Source organism: Oryctolagus cuniculus, chromosome 1, assembly GCF_051225735.1.
Source record: "Oryctolagus cuniculus isolate XC-2025 breed Fujian yellow rabbit chromosome 1, ASM5122573v1, whole genome shotgun sequence".
Classification (NCBI taxonomy): Eukaryota; Metazoa; Chordata; class Mammalia; order Lagomorpha; family Leporidae; genus Oryctolagus; species Oryctolagus cuniculus.
Window position 1 is genome coordinate 29,554,755 of NC_142867.1, and position 19,209 is coordinate 29,573,963.

Genomic DNA, 19,209 nt, shown 5'->3' on the forward strand with positions numbered 1-19,209 from the left:
ACTTCTTTTTGCCTTTAGAGGATTAGTTTAGGAATGAATAACTCCACTGGGAATAAACATCTGAAATTTAGCAACTTCTTCATTTCAGTTCCTTCTACTAATTTCAAGTAAAATTAAAATTTAGGGTTTTTTCCCTTTTGGTAAATAGATCTTTCAGTGATTATCTGTAAATGGGATTACAGAAATTTATTTTCTTATTTGTACTTTTCTATATTTTTCCTTTTTTAACCAACAATGTCTTTTTTATTAAATTTAAGTTTTTTTTTTTTAAAAGATTTATTTATTTGAGAGGCAGAGTTACAGAAAGAGAGGGACAGACAGAGAGAGAGAGAGAGAGAGGTCTTCCATACACTGGTTCACTCCCCAGATTTCCTCAGTGGCTATAGAGTTGAGCTGTTCCGAAGCCAGGAGCCAGGAGCTTCTTCTGGGTCTCCCATGTAGGTGCAGGGGCCCAAGCACCTAGGCCATCTTCCACTGCTTTCCCAGGCCATTAGCAGGGAGCTGGATTGGAATTGGAGCAACCAGGACTTAAACCGGTGCCCATACAGGATGCTGGCAGACGGAGGCTTAACCTACTACGCCATAGCACCTGTCCCTTATTAAATTAATTTTTTAAAAAGCTCACTTCATTGATCAAATTTACTATTCTTTAAGGTACTGATAATAAGAGCATCTACCACTTACTATTATACATTTTTGAAAAATATAATTGAAGTTTTATCTAAAATTATTGAGGTATATGTTACATAACAAAATCCACCTATTTCAGATATTTATATAGCGATATTTGTTCATAATAGCAGAAGAGGTGAAAACAACCCAAATGTCTATCAACAAGTAAATGGTTAAACAAAATGTGGTATATGTATATATGGGAAATTTTTCATTTTTTAATTTTCTTAAAAAATCATTTAATTTTTTTTAAAGAATTATTTATTTTTTTTGAAAGTGAGAACTACACAAAAAGAGGAGAGGCAGAGAAAGAGAGAGAGGTCTTCCATCTGCTGGTTCACTTCCTAGTTGGCCACAATGGCCGGAGTTGCACCGATCTGAATCCAGGAGCCAGGAGCTTCCTCTGGGTCTCCCACATGGGTACAGGGGCCCAAGAACTTGGGCTATCTTCTACTGCTTTCCCAGGTCAGAGCAGAGAGCTGGATAGGAAGTGGAGCAGCCAGGACTCAAACTGGCGCCCATATGGGATGTTGGCACTGCAGGCGCCAGTTTTACCCACTATGCCACAGTGCTGGCCCCAATTATTTACTTATTTGAGTGACAGCCAGAGAGAGAGATCTTCCACTGCTAGTTCACACCCTAAATGGTCACAACAGCCAGGTCTTAACCAGGTCAAAGCCAAGAGCCAGGAACTCCATCCTGGTCTCCCACATGGGTGGCAAGGGCCCAAGCACTCGAGCCATCTTCCACTGCCTGCCTACGTGCATTACCAGGGAGCTGGATTGGAAGCCGAGTAGCTGGAACACAAACCAGCTCTCCATTGCAAGTGGCGATGAATCTGCTAAGTCACAACACAACTGGTCTCTATTTGAGAGGCAGACAGATGATGAGAGAGAGAGAGAATGAGAGAGAGATGGATGTGTGTGCATATATATATAGAGAGAGAGAGAAAGGACACACTCCCATCCACTGGTTCAAGAGTTGAGGCTGGTCTGGGGCCAGGGCCAACAATCAGAACGCAATCCAGGTCTTTCATGAGGGTGGCAGGGAGTCTAACTACTTGAGCTATCACCACTATCTCCCAGGGTCTGCTTTTCCAGGAGGCTGGAGTCAGGAGTCAGACCCAGGAATGGAACATAGACTCTCCAATGTGGGATGTGAGTGTCTTAACCACTAGGCCAAACACCCATCTCATAGAATAGAATATTTATTCATCCTTGAAGACAGTGTGCCGAGAAAAATAAGCCAGTTTAAAAGGGACGAATAGTGTATGATTTCCCTTACACAACTTTATAGAGACAAAAAGTAGAAGGGTGGCTACCAGGGGCTGGGAGGAAGAGGACGTGAGCTACCAGGGTTTAATGGATACAGAGTTTGAGCTGAAGAAAATGACATGTTTCTGGAGAGGGATGGTAGTGACGGATGTGCAACAGTGTAGACGTATTAATGCCACAAAACTGCACACTCCAGAATGTTTGAAGTGGCAGTTTATGTTGTACACATTTTACCACAATAAAAAAGGGAAATGTTTTCACCGGTTTCAGGTTTCCATAAATTTGAGTAACTTTACGAAGTGGTGCAACATCATCAGCACAGATTAGTTTCAGAACATGCTCATCACTGCAAGATGATGCCCGTTTACAGTTAATTCCTGCCTCCCCCTCCAACCCCAGGAAGTCTCTTGATGCACTTTCTGGCTCTATATTTTTTTTTTAAGATTTATTTATTTATTTGAAAGTCTAAGTTACAGAGAGAGAGAGAGAGAGAGAGAGAGAGAGAGGTCTTCCATCTGCTGATTCACTCCCCAATTGGCTACAACAGTCAGAGCTGTGCCAATCCAAAGCCAGGAGCTTCCTCTGGGTCTTCCATGTGGGTGCAGGAGCCCAAGGACTTCGGCCATTTTCTACTGCTTTCCCAGGCCATAGCAGAGAGCTGGAATAAGAGTGGAACAGCCTAGAATCAAACCGGCGCCCACATGGGATGCTGGAACTGCAGGCGGTGGCTTTACCCGCTATGCCACGGCATCAGCCCCTTTCTGGCTCTTTAAATTTGCTTTTGCTGAGCATTTCACATAAATGGATTCATACACTATGTGGTCTCTTGTGTCTGGCTTCTTTTCTTTAGTAACATATTTTCTGAAATCTGTCCATGACGCAGCATGTGTCAGTAATTGGTTCTTCTTCTATTGCCAATGTAAGTGTGCCATGTGGACATACCTTTTGTGCCTATCCATTCTTTGGTTGATGGATGCTTTAGTAGGTTCTAGTTTGGGATGCTGCGCTTTATGCTGCCATGAAAATCTGCACACGTTTTTGTGTGGACATAGTTTCATTTCTCTTAAATACCTAGGCATGGAGCCACTAAGTAACAGAGTTTTAGTTTTGAATTCTGAGAAACTGCCAAATTGATTTCCAAAGGGCTGCATCACTTTGCATTCCAAGGAAAAATGTGTGAGTGTTCTCATTTCTCTACATCCTGGCCAACTCTTGCCGTCTTCTGTCTGTCTTACCATAGCCATTCCAGTAGGTGTCAAATGGCATCTTGTGGTTCGGAATTGCATTTCACTCGTGGCTGATGACATTGTGCATCTTTTTAATGTGCTTATTGTATAGTCATATATTTTCTTTGGTGGAATGTCTTTTATGTCTTTTGTGCATCTTTTGATTGAGTTGTTTTCTTAATGATTTTTTTAAAAATTCTTTGCAAATTTTAGCTGCAAGTCCTTAATCAGATATGTGTTTTGTAAATATTTTCTCATGTTGCATGTTCTTAATGGTGGGATTTTTCTTGAACTGCAAAAGTTTTTAATTTAGTAAAATCTGATAATGTTTTTATTTTATGAACCATACTTTTGATGTCATATCTGAGAAATCTTTGCTTATTTTACATCGCAACTATTTTCTCCTATGTTTTCTTCTAAAAGCGTTACTGTTTTAGTTCTTACATTAAGCTTATGATCCATTCAAGTTAATTCCTGTGTATGGTACAAGATGAGGGTCTAAGTTCATCTTTTTGCATCTGAGTATCTAATAGTCCCACCACTCGTTGCTGAACAGTTCTCCAATCAATTGCCTTGCACCATTGTAGCAAATCAATTGACTATAATTATAGGGATTTATTTCTGGGGTTTCAGTTCTGCTCCACTAATCTAGATGTCTATCTTGATGATAGTGGCATATTATCTTGATTACTGTAGCTATAATGTTTTGGAATTGGGAAGTGAAAGTCCACCAACTTTGCTCTTCCTTTTCAAAACTGTTTTAGCTATTTTAAATGTTTTCATTTCCATACAAATTTTAGAATCTGCTTGTACATTTCTGAAAAAAAAAAACCTTCCAGAAGTATGATTTGAATTGCATTGAATCTGTCAGTCAGCTTGGGGAGAATTACCATCTTTGCAATCCTGAGTCTTCCCGTCCTTGAACATGAACTCTCTCTCCAATTATTTAGGTCTTCTTTAATTTTCCTCAGTTAGATTTTCTAATTTTCAGCACATAAATTGTGCACTTCTTTTGTTAAATTTGTTATTCTGCTACGCTATTGTAAGTGGAATTTTCTTAAATTTCATTTTCAGATTGCTTGTTGCTCACACATAGAAAGACTACACATGTTCATTTTTTAATATCAGTCGTATATCTTGTGCTCAGTTGCACTGTTTATTAGTTCTAAGAGGAGTGTGTGTGAGCCTGTGTGTGAGTGTTCCTTAGGATTTTCTACATAAAATGACTATATTATCTGCAAGTGAAGGTAGTTTTACTTTTTCCTTTCCAATCTGTATGCCTTCTATTTTTCTAGCTGGATTACATTGGCTGAAACCTCCAGCACTAAGTTACATAGAAGAGGCAAGAGCAGACATCTGGCCTTGTTCCTGACCTTCAGAGTGAAGCATTCAGGCTCTCACCATCATGTATGATGGTCACTGTAGGTTTTAGCCGGCGTTCTTTATCAGATTAAGGAATATCTCTTTGTTCCAAGTTGGTGAAATTGTTTGGCTTGCTGTGTTTTTTTTTTTTTTTAATCATGAATGGTTACTGGAATTTTTAAGTTTATTTTTAACAAATACAACATGGTCATTGTAGAAAATTAGGAGCATGTAGACAACTAGAAAGAGCTGTTTTTACCTACCCAGAGACAGCCTAAAACTTTATGATGCCATATAAGAATACTTCAAAATTCATGGAAAATGAAGTTAAGTTATAAGCTTATTTTGATGTGAAATTTGAAAGCTATAGTTTTTTTTCATAATGTACATTTTCTGTGAACCTTCTGAAGTACTCTCATCTTTGTATAATTATGGATGTATCTGTGTATACATATATAAATGTGTGTGTGTGTGCATGTGTGTGCGTGTGTGTAGTTTCTTCTAATCCTGCAAGGTAGGCATAATTAGCTGCATTTTCAGAGGAGTAAAAGGTAGGTTAAGTACCTTGCCAAGGTTACCCAGCTACTTTAGCTGGGCCTGGGAAAAGTTTTGTCTGTGGCCTCAGGGTGACAGAAGAGTGTGAGGTTTAAACCCTAAGCACCTGGCTCCTGGCTTCAGATCGGCGCTCCTGGACTCAGATCCGGCCACTGGGGCCATTTGGGGAGTGAACCAACGGATGGAAGAACTTTCTCTGTTTCTCCCTCGCACTGTCTATAACTCTACCTCGCAAATAAATAAAATCTTTTTAAGAAAGAAAGAAAGAAAGAAAGAAAGAAAGAAAGAAAGAAAGAAAGAAAGAAAGAAAGAAAGAAAGAAAGAAAGAAAGAAAAGCAAAGATTACACCAGCACTTGGCCATGGTAAAACCTGAGTATGAATTTATTGTTGCTATTATAATTACTTACTACAGAATTATCTCAGGGGGTCTTAGAAGCCAGGAAGACTGAAGGTGCTTGGATGCTCCCTACATTATCCTGGCTATCTATCACTACTGCACATTACACCCAAAACTGAGCAGGCTTTTCCAGTTGCACCTGCCCAGTAATAAGAGGACCAGCAACTGAGGGAAATACCCTCTGGGAGAAAGCGCCCCCTTGGTGGCTCAAGGGCAGAGAGAGGGCTCAAGATCCAAGCTGCACACTTAGGGAAGTGTTTCTTTTCATGGTGTCCTCCAAGTCCTTCTTGCCTCATGATGGACCCTTTTGTCCCCCCCTCTCTGTTAGGGCCACAAAACCCCTTCCACATGTGTCTGCTCCCGTCCAAGCATCTTTGCATGCTGGAGAAAAGACCAGGGTTAGAGATTGCTTGGCAACAATTATCAGGGCTCTTTTGCTCTGTCTCCCTGTCACTCACATATGCACGGATTCAGTCTGAAGTAGACAAGTCTCTTCTTTCCCATGGGAACTCCTCTAAAGTAACGTTTAGCAGAGATTAAATCTGAAACTATGTGCAAACGGTGCTCCTTAGCCACAACTGATTGGATCAGGAATGAATCCATGATTCTTGAAGCAGACCAATCCAATTCTTGCCAATCCAATTCTTGGTAATTTGAATTAAGAAAATTAAAGAAGCCAGGTTGCGGTCAATAAACTGAGTGATCTCTCAGACTCACATTGAGGTAATCTTTTGGGGATTGTGTGCACAGAAGGAAGAGCCAAGCATTTATACAGAAGTGTGTGTGTTTGTGTGTGTGTGCTTGTATGACAGACTATCTGAGTTTTTAGATGGTTTCCAGTGCAGAGTTCTAGGAGTCCCTAAAGAATGAATACCTCTGCCCTTAGGTTAAATAATAGTCCTGTGCCTGTAGCTAGTTCTAGCAAGCATAGTGCAGGCAGGATTGTGCTGAAAAAGCAGAGCACTGGTGAAAAGCTCTTTGGCAAGAGATCTGTCAAAACTAGTTTTGAATCCTCTCTCACTTGCATTTTATGATTGTGTGACTTTAGGCAAGTCTCTCTGAGCTTCAATTTCCTCATCTAGTAAAATTGGGATGATAAACTTTACTTCATAAAATTGCTTGGAGGACCACATAAAGCAACAAATGTGAAATACCTAGGGAAGTATTTAACATACAGTTGATAAATAAATTATAACATATATGCTATAACTCATATCTTCTTTTTGAATTGACTTTTTGTCATTATAAAATTTGCATGATTTTTTTTAAAGATTTATTTTATTTATTTGAAATAGAGTTACAGAGAGAGGTAGAGACAGAGAGAGAAGTCTTCCATCTGCTGGTTCACTCCCCAGATGGCCACAACGGCTGGAGCTGCGCCGATCCAAGCCAGGAGCCAGAAGCTTCTTCCGGGTCTCCCACACAGGTGCAAGGGCCCAAGGACTTGGGCCATCCTCCACTGCTTTCCCAGGCCATAGCAGAGAGCTGAATTGGAAGAAGAGCAGCCGAGACTAGAACTGGCGCCCATATCAGATGTCAGTGATTCAGGCCAGGGCTTTAACACACTGCACCATAACGCCAGCCTCTGCATGATTCTACATTAACAGCACCAAGTTTCTTTGCTAGTGTTTACATGGTGTACCTTTTAATTTTCAATCTTCCCATATCCTCATGTGTAAAGTGTGTCTCTTATAAGCAGCATGTTATTATTTTTATCTCATTGCAATCTTTGTCTTTTCATGGGTGTGTTTAGCCCATTTACATTTAATGTAATTACTGATACAGTTGTGTGTATGTCCACTATCTCGCTGTTGGTGCTCTTACTCCTTGAGTGTAGCCTTTCTGGGTTCTCAATCAAGAGCTGAGGATATTGGCCACAGCCTGTCTACCTTGATGGGATTTAAACCATTATCTCCCCAGTATTATGTAACAATTGAGGTCATTTCACATTTTTAACATCTTAGCTGCTGTTTGCCTGTAATTTTCACTACTTAGGAGGCAGCTGACAATTTAAGAGGTAAATGTATGCAGAGTTCTTAGGCAGCCATCTTTACTTCATGTTCTGGCTACTCTGGCAGGCTTCAACTCTGATCTCAGCCCCATAAGCCTGCTGCTTCCTACTATCACTCACTCCTTCCACCCTTGCCCCCATTAGGGATTCAGGAAGATGCCTCTCGGAGTAAACCAGGTGAACGGGAAGCTTGTCTCATATGATCACCTGCCTTCAGAGGTCATAGCCTCTCAGGTCCTGTCTGCATTGGGTGCTCTCCAATTCTTCCAACAGCTTTTATCAGGGTTGTGGCAGGAAAACTGATGTAATCCAAACCATGACCCTATGGCAAAAATCAGAACCTGTACTGTATTCTATGTATTCTATTTCCAGTTTGTTTTTTTTTTTTTTTTTGAGCTTTTCCTCAAAACTGTTCCAGAGTAGACAGCGAAAGTTTCTTTTGGCAGGCTGCTGGCTGACTGGATCCTACTTTTGTTGGTAGAGAATGGAATGACCTCATAAGCTGGACCACAAACAAAGCTAACTGAGATACTGTATTGAAATCAGATAGAAATTTAGGCATTTGTTAGGATTTATGTGGTTCTGAGGTTATGGAAGGCTTCAGGAGTCTATTGGGTTGAAAATATTTCCATTGCTCAAGATTCTTCTTGAAGGTCATAAGACATAGGCCAGGAGTGCCAAGGAAATTAAAAACCATTAAGTCACTCGTGAGTGACTTAATGAGAAAGACATCCTTTTGAAGGTAGAATGAAGAGCTAGGCCATTGTATGATACAGCAACAGTGACAACACTGCCTCTTTGAAGTTATGAAGTCATTGACTCAGGAACCAGGAATCAGGTCCATTGTCCTTTGGGGATTCTGACAAGAATCACAAATGCTTTGCCTGCAAACTCAAGACTGCTGAGGAACAATCACCAAAATTACTTAAAGTGATAGCACAGCTTCCTTGGGTGTAGATGAGAAGGATCTCTCTGCATGTCTGCAGCTCCAGGTCTCGTACTCTAAGGAAGTTTCTGGTAGTGAGTGACTTTGGGCACCTGCGATGATTATTCTCCTTTTTAGTGGGTTGTGTTTATTTGAACCCTGCCTCCTCAGTTGGGGTCTAGTCAGAGGACAAAAGCTGCATCTGTTGTTTTAACAGGAATGTGGGAACCCGTGAACAGGACCCCAGCCCCTGCCCTACCCCCACCGCCCCCTCTCCCCCGTTGCTGCTGGACTCAACAGTCCCCTCAGGTGGTGTTGAGACCATGTGCCTCCTTCCACTAGCCTCCCAGGCCCTAGCACCCTCTTTTGACAGAGCCTAACAAGGAACCAGCATCACAAAACACAGAGAGAGCTCCGAGAGACAATAGGGTAGCCACAGTCTGGGAAGACTTGGCTTTCTAAGCGTGGAAAGACTTGAAGGAAAGCAAACCATAGCAGGCATATTTCCATGTTCGGGAGGAATCTGCAAATTTGGTGTTTCAGACACATGTGATATTTAAGAGGCTAAAACCTATTAGAGTGACAGTTTTATAACAGCACTTTAAAATGTGTAATTGAAAATTAATTTAGACTTGTAATTTTTTATGGTGACATCCACATTTAAGTAGAATATAAAAGCATTTAACAAGACTTCAGATTTCCCTTATTTATTTATAAGTTGAATTTATTAGCCTCTATAAGAATTTAGGATGCAGATGATTTTGCTTCCTGACAGAAAAACTGAGGTACCTAAAATAGAAATAAATATATTAAATTTATAAATTCATTTTAGTGTTTGAAGTGCTGAGTTAAGCTTGTAAGTAGCACCAGGCATTATTCAAGGACTCCTCTGAAGTCATTGCTGAAATCCACTAGACATATAAACAGAACAGTAAAATGTGTACGCTGAACTTAAAGACCTAAAAAGGTCTTTCAGTTTGTATTTTAAGTTCAATGTTGTTTCTAAAGACAAAACTAAATATATTATTGTCAAACTTATTAAAATACTCATTTAAAGCCATTTTAAACTTAATATTAAGGAAAAAATCCACTGAAATCTTTTCTACAAAAAAAAAATTGTCTAGGATGCCAGCGCGCCCCCCACTTCCCACCCCTACTGCCTGGGGCCCTGAAGAAGTGGTTGGGAAAAAGCAAGAGATACAGTTAAGGAGATGGCTTTGAGCGTACCAGCTAGATGCCCACATCCCACACTGGAGTGTCTGGGTTCCGTTCCTGGCTCCTGCTCCTGACTCCAGCCTTCTGCTAGTGCATACCCTAGGAGGCCCAAGTAATTGGTTTCCTGCCATTGATGTGTTCTTAGCTCTAACTTCAGCCCCAGCCCAGCCTCAACTGTCACAGACTTTGGGGGCTTGAATCAGGAGATGGGAACTCATCTATCTGTCCCCCTACCTTCCATCTGTCTATGTGTGTGTGTGTAGCTGCCTCTTGAATAAATTTTTTTTTATTTGACAGGTAGTTATAGACAATGAGAGAGAGACAGAGAGAAAGGTCTGTTGGTTCACTCTCCTAATGGCCGCCATGGCTGGCGCTATGCTGATCTGAAGCCAGGAGCCAGGTGCCTCTTCCTGGTCTCCCATGTGGGTGCAGGGACCCAAGTACTTGGGCCATCTTCCGCTGCCATCCCGGGCCACAGCAGAGAGCTGGACTGGAAGAGGAGCAACTGGGAATAGTACCCGGGGCCCCAACCGGGACTAGAACCCGGGACGCTGGCGCCGCAGGTGGAGGATTAGCCTAGTGAGCCATGGCGGGCCTCATAAATAAATATTTTTTAAAGATGTATTTATTTGAAAGATTTGTAAACAGAGAGGAACACATACACATACACACATGCACCGAAGACAGAGAGAGAGAATCTTCCATCCACTGGTTCACTACTCCCCAAATAGCTACAACGACCAGGGCTGGGCCAGGCCAAAGCCAGGAGCCAGAAGCTTCATCTGGATCTCCCATGTGGGTGGCAAGGGCCCAAGCACTTGGGTCATCTTCCACTGCTTTCCAAGGCGCATTAACAGGAAGCTGAATCAGAAGTGGAGTAGCCAGGGCTCCAACCAACGCCCATATGAGATGTCCGGATTGCAGGCAGTGGCTTAACCCACTATGCCACAATGCTGGCCCCTAATGTTTTTCTTTAAAGGAGGAGGAGATACAATTTTTTAAAAATATTTATTTATTTATTTGAAAGACGGAGTTACAGAGAGGCAGAGGCAGAGAGAGAGAGGTCTTCCATTGGTTGGTTCACTCCCCAAATGGCTGCAACAACCAGAGCTGCACTGATCTGAAGCCGGGAGCCAGGAGCTTCTTTTGGGTCTCCCACATGGGTGCAGGGGCCCAAGTGCTTGGGCCATCTTCTGCTTTCCCAGACCATAGCAGAGAGCTGGACTGGAAGTAGAGCAGCTGGGATCGAACCAGTGCCCATATGGGATGCTGGCACTGCAGGCAGAAGTTTCACCTGCTACACCAGACTGCCCAGAACCTAATGCAACTCTGACAACACCTGGATCTTAGCCCATGTCTACAGACTTCTGACCTACAGAACTGAGATAAAAAACACGTGTTGCTTTAAGCCACTAAATTTGGAATAACAGTTGTAGTAGTCATAGGTAGCAAAAACAGGTGGTAAGGCTGGGTCCCTGTTGTCATTCAGGTCTCAGCATTAAGTCAACTCGGACAGAGACTCCCTCCAGTCACCCTCTGGGCACTGATGCTTTGCCATATTATCTCACACAGTGGTTTTCATTGTGTGCAATGCTTGTGTCGACCTGACTTCCAGCTTCCTCTCCAGGAGAGCGGACACCATGGTTTATTGTTCATTCCTGTGTCCCTGGCACCAAGGAAAGCATCTACACAAAGTGGAGGCACTGCAAGTATTTTAAGGACCAATGAATGGATGGATGGAGCCAGTGGTGCACTAACACGTCGTGGATGCACAGTGACGTGAGCCTGACTGAGGCAGAGTGCTCCACCGCTGTTTACCACAGTAGGGAGCCTTGGCATCCTGCAGGATACTTATTAACCAGTGCGGGTCACACCTTTCCAAACGCTCTCGATCCACCTTTAGAGGTCTCAGCTAATGCTGCCAGAGCCCTCCTTGGGGTATTTATGCACAGTAAAATACTGCAAACGTCTTCCACCAAACAGAATCAGAGGGGAATATATGAGGAGAGAGTCCGTGAGTAAATCAGGTAAGTGTTCCCGCTACTCACACACTCTGGGAACGAGGCGGCATGTTCTAGAGGAGGACCTGCTGCTTAGACGTTTTTTCAGTATTTTCTAAGCTCCACATACAGGCTGTTTCTCCTGGAAATTACTTGCCCATCCAGTCTAGGATGGCAAGCAAACCCCAGGGAAGACTGGCTGAGCTAAGGCTGCTGCCTAACTCTGGAGGAGAGCAACGGGAAAAGGAATAAGGTAGCAGGCAAGTGGGTGTAGGGAGCCTGAGGCCAAGACGCATCAAGATCTAATTTGACTGCTGCGCTTGCAAACTCAATCACGACACACTTGAGGCACTCAGCGTGAGACCAGGGTAACATGTACAAAATGATGTTTATTAAATCCATCTTGCAAACAGACAACATGAAAGATTTTTTGTTTGGGAGCTCATTCAGAGTTGAGAGTTGCAATGGCTTCCTGTCATTAAATCTCAGACACAGGAAAATAGAGCATAAATGATGACCATGAATCTTCATCTCATAAAGGGCAGAAAAACTGGTTAAAACCACTACAGCGATCTCTGCAATACATTGGATGGCTAACACACCTAGAAACACCCACAGAAGCTCTATGTGTACGATCAGAAATACGTACTGAACAAATACCACCTGTGCACAAAGGGAAAGTCATCCACTGCTAACACTCACTAGCAGCTGAGTACCCTGAGCCTGTACTGACACTCCTGTTCTCAGCCCGAGAGCTCATATACTAAACTGATGACTGCTCTCTTCCTCAGATGTGGAAAAGGCATTTAAAACCTATATATCATTAACCCTGTAAACTAAAAAAGCAAACCCAAGCATGATCGATTACTCTGCCTAGATCAATAAATACTAGATTCAAGTGCATGCTGAGTGTACTTGCAAGGACAGAAGCCATCAGTTAAATAAATCATGCCATTACCTACTGAATTTCCACTTGCTAATGCACATTAGTCAATTTGTAGATTTTATTTGACAAATACACAGATATTATTTTTCCATTCAAATTTCTAATTTGATCTCCTTTGGATTTTTTTCTTCTCTCATTCCCTTAAAACGATGAAAATAAAACAATTTTGAAGCAAAATGTCCAAGTCACAGCCATCCAGAGCACCATGCTGGATTTATTTCAGATCTTTACCCAGCAGGGAAATGCCATCGGAGTTTAGATGAGCCTAGGGGGCTTCCTCCGTGGACAGCTTCACCTGAGCCTCTTCCTGCCATGCCAGAAGTCGTGGGCTCTCACCTGGAGACTTCACCAGCAAACTTTTCAAAGAACCAGGAGGAGCCTTCCCTCTGTGTGTGTGCGGGGGGGCGGGGGGGCGGGGGTGTGTGAGGGAGTCCTGTTGTCAAGGGAGGCCAACAACTACAAACAAGAGGACAGGAATCCAAGGTGAATAAAACACCCACAGACCAAGAGGCAGCAAGGTTGAGGACATAGCACAGGACCAAGGCCTGCTGCCCCAAATAGCATCTTGAGCCCTCACATGTTTGAAATTCCAGACATGTCTTTCATCACAGGGAATAATCATTCCTCCAGAAAGTCCTGCCCACATGCCCTAACTGAAGCACGGGCACATTCCATCGGCCGTGGTTCTCTGCTCTTCAGGCAAATTGAGTCTCCCTTCCCGGTGCAGCTTTTCCTGGAAACCACAACACTCACAAACACAGGCCATTCTGGATTCGAGTCCCGCTGCTCCCAGAGCTCAGTGGCATAGGAGCCCTGCCCACCACAGATCATTTTGTCCTGAATCACTTCCAGTCTCCTTTCCCATCGGGACTGCTTGTTGCTTGGTTTGAAGGAAACACGCCAACCCCCGGCCCTTGGAAAGGAACAGTGCAAGATCCTACGTGCAAATACTTGCAAAGGATTTTGTGAAACAATATACATTTTAAAAATTCAAGTCAAATCCAGGTATACAGACTCTTGCGTTGGTGCCCAGACCCTTAACACCCACGACGGGAAATTGATCCGTTTCTGAAATGAGAGAGGGGTGAAGGCAGCAGCTCCTCCCGCAGAGGTGAATTCCTGGGGCTTGGGAGGAAGCCCAAGAGGAAAATGCTGAGGCTTCATGAAAGACAGGACTGCTGCCTCCTGGGGGCCTCCTGGGACGGAAGCCAAGGACTTTGTGTGAGCAGCACACAGGATCTGGATGCAGGTGAGGACAGACTCCCGGGCACCGGCGGGGCAGCACTTTCCCAGGAACTCTGAGAAGCTACAGCAAGGAAGGCACGTGGCAGGGCTTCCTCTCAGCCACATACGGGAGGGGGTGCAGGTGCCGCCCTACCACCTCTGCGCCCCTAAGCTTCTGCATCACAGGGAGCCTAGGGGGAGCTGCAAAGGGCAGCACATTCCTGAGGGTTTGGCGTGGGGTCCACAGCGATGCTAGGAGCACTGGGATGTATGCTTGGGCACCTCAGGTAGCTCGAGATCCAAAAGGCCCGGAGATGAGGCTGTGAGTCTGGGGGGCCAGGCCCGAGGTCTGGAAGTGAACAGCAGGCAGTTGGGTCTGTGTGGCTATCAAGAGCTGGTCACAGTGCCCATCCTGAAGAGGTCTGTATCAAGGGATTCCCCCTAGGGCATTTAGACCAGGCCTGGCCCACAGTAGAACCCCCTGGTGGCCCATGGGATGGTCCTCATCCAGGTTGCAAAGCAGCAGCTGGAAGTCTTGGCAGTGGTGGCTTAGCTGAGAGATGCACAATTCAGCTCCGAGTCCTCCCGGCTGTCTCCTGCCACCTCCTCCAGGCCATCGGGGCTGTCAGTGATGTTGGGCTCACTGGAGCACTGCCGGTGTGGCGGGGGGAAGCTGGGTGGCAGGAGCAGGCACTTGTCCTCACTGCCAGCCTCCTCCCCTAAGCCCGAGTGCATCATGGTTGCCATGGCCAGCAGCTGGATGTCCGAGTGGGCATTGGCCACTGTGTGCCGCCGGACACTGCCACACTTCTCCAAGTAGGCCTCGCCTTCCTGCTCCGTCAGTGGAGTCAGGGCCATCTCATTCAGGGGCCGGCTGGCTGTGGTCATCGGGGAGCCATAGTTCAGGAGAGTCACCTTGGGCCGGACCCGGGAGTGCCGCCTGGCTGCAAGAGGAAAAACCAGCAGAGGCTATGACTGGGAAAGGGAGAGGTGGTCTAAGCTCCTAGTCCCTCAGGGAGAAGAGAAGGCACCCCAGTCCTTAGGAGCAGCATTAGGTGTGGTCCTGCTGGAATGTGGTGGTGGTGGGGGGGGAGGGAGAACTTGATGATGGCCAAATGCATCTGTAGCAATCTTACCTGTTGATACCAGACCCTGCCCCTGCCCACCCTCCCCCCCCATATTAGGTGCTCACCAAAGACTTGCCTCAATAGATTAGGCTCAAGGAGTGCCCCCTCTTTCCCAGCTGCTGCCTGAACTTCAGTGGGTTTTTCCCTAAATTCCCTTTCAACCAATCTCCTCTGAAGATCTGAGCATTGACTGGGGTTGGCTCCAAAGAAGGCCTTGGGCCCCTTTTAGGATGCAGCCACTGCTGTGCCAACAGAGGACGTGGATGAGGCCTCGTAAGCTTCAGTCTGGAGGAAGACAGCTGAGCCATCACAGCCCAGGCAGTCGGACCCTCCTCCAAGTCCTACTGAACATCAACTACCACAAGGCCGCTCCTCTCCTTCCAGGTTAACGGTCTGAGATGTGTGTGCAGTTCAAGTCAGTTTTCCTGGATTCAAACAGCTTTCAGCACCATCAGAGAAGTGGCTAGTCTCCATGGATGACCCCAAGGAGCCAGACACAAACAGGAGGCCTAGAATCATTCTATAACTGCGGCTTGTCGAGCTCTTGCTGTGTTCCAGAAACTGTGCTAAACTTTGACATGCATCTTTTGAGTCCTCCTAAAAACTGAACTTACATCAGGACGCATGCTCTGCTCCCACTTCACAGATGAGAAAACTGAGGGCCATAGGTAATAACTTACCCAAGGTCACCTAGCTAGAAGGTGGCAGAGCTAGGGTTCAAACAAGATCGGCCTCCCAGGAAAGCCTCCCTCTTCCCAGCTGGCCTTGCAAAGCACACTGATAACTCCCCGAGGTGAACCTCTTCAGGGGAGGACAAGCGAAGTGCACGGGACTCAAAGGCCAGGGAAAGCATCTCCCTCTGGGGAAGATCAGGAAACTTGCCAGGGAGGATGCACATTGGAGACGCACCCTCAGGGTGGTGGAACTCCCAGAAGGGGGCAGGGATCAACAGCACTCGGAGCAATGGAACAGCCTGAGAAAGTTGCTGGGATGCGGCACCCCAGGCCACAGCCTGGCTGGAACGCAGAGTCCCTGAAATGACAGGGAGGAACTACAGCAGGCAGTATGAAGGCCCTTGAATGCCAAGTAGAAGCATCTGTGATGCATCACACAGGGCACGGGCATGGCAGGGCCTGCGAGGGGCACAGGTAACACTGCAGGCCGTAGGGCAGGATGGGTTGGAGCCACAGAGGTCAACTGTAAGGGAAGCTGGGGAGAGGGCTCTGGCATTATTTGCTAGAATAAATATGGTTGCATGCAAGAAACAGAAATGAACGGGAACATCAGAGTCAAGGAGAGAGGTGATCAGGACAGCAACCAGAGTTGTACTGGTGGTGAGAGGGAGGTGAGGAAGAAGACTGCCAGAGATGCCAGAGAGAACCCAGCAAAGGGGAAGGCATGGGAGCTGTCAGAGGGTGATGGGCACAGCGCCGGGGACAGAACAAGGCAGGGGCAAAAGCAGACTTGGGGAAGGGGCTAAGGATGGAGAGGGAGCAGCTTGAGCATTCCAGAGCTCGGCTCTGGCCACATGGAGTCTGGGACCCCAGGGCCTCCATGGGCAACCCTCTGCAGGCAGGTGGTCTGCAAGTATGACGCGGGGGAGGCATTTCCATCCAAAAATAGGGATTTGGCTACTTTCAAAGAATACTGAAGGATTTAGAAAATGTTCACAGGGGCCAGCGCTGTGGCATAGTGGGTTAGGCTGCCACCTGCAGTGCTAGCATCCCATATGGGTGCCGGTTCGAGTCCCGGCTGCTCCACTTCCACTCCAGCTCTCTGCTATGGCAGGGAAAGCAGTAGAAGATGGCCCAAATACTTGGGCCCCTGAACCCACGTGGGAGACCCAGAAGAAGCTCCTGAGTCCTGGCTTCGGATCAGTGCAGCTCCGGCCATTGCGGCCAACTGGGGAGTGAACCATCGGATGGAAGACCTCTCTCTCTCTCTCTCTCTCTCTCTCTGCCTCTCCTCTCTCTTTGTAACTCTTTCAAATAAAAAATTAAATATTTTTAAAAACATTCACAGTATATTTGGTGACTAAAGCAGAATATAACCAATATGATTCTTTTTTCTTCCCTTTTTAAGCACAACTGGAGTTATCCTGGGTGTCGTGCTCACACACAGCATGAAGGGAGAAACAGTATGCATCAAAGTATCAGTCATAGCTGCTTCTAGCTAAAAGGATTAACAATGACTTAAAACATTTCTGGGGCCACTGTCTGCAACGCTGGCATCCCATATGGGTACCAGTTCATGGCGCAGCTGCTCCACTTCCAATCCAGCTCCTTGCTAACAGCCTGGGAAAGCAGCAGAGGATGGCCCAAGTGCTTGCACCTCTGCCATTCACATGGGAGACCCCAAAGAAGCTTCTGGCTCCTGGTTCTGCCCTGGTTGTTGTGGCCACTTGGGGAGTAAGCCAGACGATGGAAGAAGACCTCTTTCTCTGTCTCTCCCTCCCTCTGTAATTCTGACTTTCAGATAAACAAACTTTTAAACATTTTCTTCTTTTTAATATTTTCAAACTTTGATTCTGTGTGTATGCATTTCTTTTTTTAAATTTAGTCAAATTTTTAAAGATTGTTATTTATTTGAAAAGCAGAGGAAGGGAAGGAGGGTGGGAGAGAGCAGGAGAGGGAGGAGGCAACTTCTGGTTCCCACCCCACATACCCACTCCAGTCAGCACCAGGCCAGGTTGGAAATCAGGAATCTGGAAGCCAATCTGGGTCTCCCAGGTAGGCAGCGGGGACCCGAGTACTCAAGACACCACTGTGGCCTCCCTGGATGCATATTAGCTTGAAGCTAGAATCAGAAGGGGAACTGGGACATGAACTCTGACCTCCAATGCAGGATGTGCCAAATACCTGTCTCCATGCATTTCTCTTGTAATGACAAAATGTGGGAGGTTAGGAAAATTACAGAGTCACCTGGATTTGGGTAATGGTTAGAGTGAATGTGACCCCTTCACAAATTAGGGTAGTGCTCAAGGACTAAATGATTTCATATATACCTGAGTGTAGGAGTGGATAAAATGAGAGGAGTCACAGAAAATGTCAATGAAAGTTCCAACAGCTAACACATAGGCCAGCAGTTAAGAGTATCAGGCACCCTTCTGAGCGTGTTGCTACGATGAACTAATTAGATCCCGGCACCCCAATGAGATGTAGGTCCTGTTCTCATTAGTGCCATCTCACAGGTAGGAAACTAAACAGGAGGCAGAGCAGGAGCGTGGGCATCAGCACCAGCAGCCGGGTGTCCAACCAGTGAGTCCTGCTGCCTCTAGGGGAGGAAGGACGCTCTGGGGGCGGGGGTCAGGGAGGCAGGAGAAGAGCCAGAGCAGTCAGGGAGGCCAAGGCCAGGGAGGGAGCAGAGCACCCCTGCAGCATGGGCACTGTGGGGCAGCAGGTTAGGTAGCTGCTTGGGTTGCCCACATCCACAGCCCAGTACTGGTTTGAGTCCCAGCTACTCCACTTTCCTGCTAATGTGCCTGGGGTGCAGCAGATGATGGCCCAGGCACCTGGTGACCCTCGTGGGAGACCAGAGTCTGGGACCACTCCAAGCATGTTGCCCTCAGGCCCACTGAAGTCGCCCACCTATGCCACTCTTGAGGCAATGTTGCCTCTTCTCCCACTCAGGCATAGCATCTGCGTCAGCAGACAGATGCAGACCACAGCAAGGCGGAGGAAAAGACAGTGAAGCTGGTGCTGAAGGCATGGCGGTGCCCAGAACACGCCCACGGGGGCTGAGGAATGGAGGGGGCAGTTCTCCTCGAGGCCTCCTCTCCGCCACACACACCTCTCCCCAGCCTTCACCTGTCACTGCTTCCCGTCATGCCCTTCCTGGCACCCTCACCCACAGGCCAGGGCAGGGCAGGGCAGGGCAGTGGGGAGCAACAGGGAAGGGCCTGATGGGGTCACTGCCCCCACCCTGCTCTGATGGGATCGGATGACCCAGTCTGTAAGGAAGAGCGCAGGGTGTGGCTCATAAATCAGCCTTAGTGCCACTCCAGCTCAGTCTCTGACTTTCCCAGTGATCCGGAGGCCCCTGCACACACACATCGGCGCTTCCAGAGCTCAAGCTCCTGGTGGGTATCATGGGGAGGCCTGCCTGTGTCCACCTGCTCAGCTTGTAGCTGGAGTGGGGTATGTGTGTATGTGTGTAAACTGATCACAAGAGACTGTAATTCTCACCCTCGTGACCCACTATCTGAGACCACTGACTCAGAACCCAGCAAGCTATCTGGTGGTAATACTTTTTCTAAACCAAATGTTAATGTGCAG

General features: G+C 46.2%; 1 protein-coding gene across 22 annotated transcripts in view; it reads right to left on the minus strand.

Annotated features, from left to right (window-relative positions):
• PRR5L (proline rich 5 like) overlaps window positions 1-19,209 on the minus strand; it is a 199,814-nt gene that overhangs the window by 20,071 nt on the left and 160,534 nt on the right. For 15 of the 22 annotated variants that reach the window (XR_016217736.1, XM_089309565.1, XM_089309549.1 and 12 more), the window contains one exon: window positions 12,008-14,752. The exons of 2 other annotated variants lie outside the window; for them this stretch is intronic. Coding sequence is in view for 19 of the 20 variants with exons in the window: in XM_089309565.1 (XP_089165691.1) it covers window positions 14,358-14,752 (395 nt within the window). In the remaining variant the exon portion in view is untranslated. 5 more of the 22 variants (XM_089309592.1, XM_089309597.1, XM_070071456.2 and 2 more) reach the window with 3 other exon arrangements.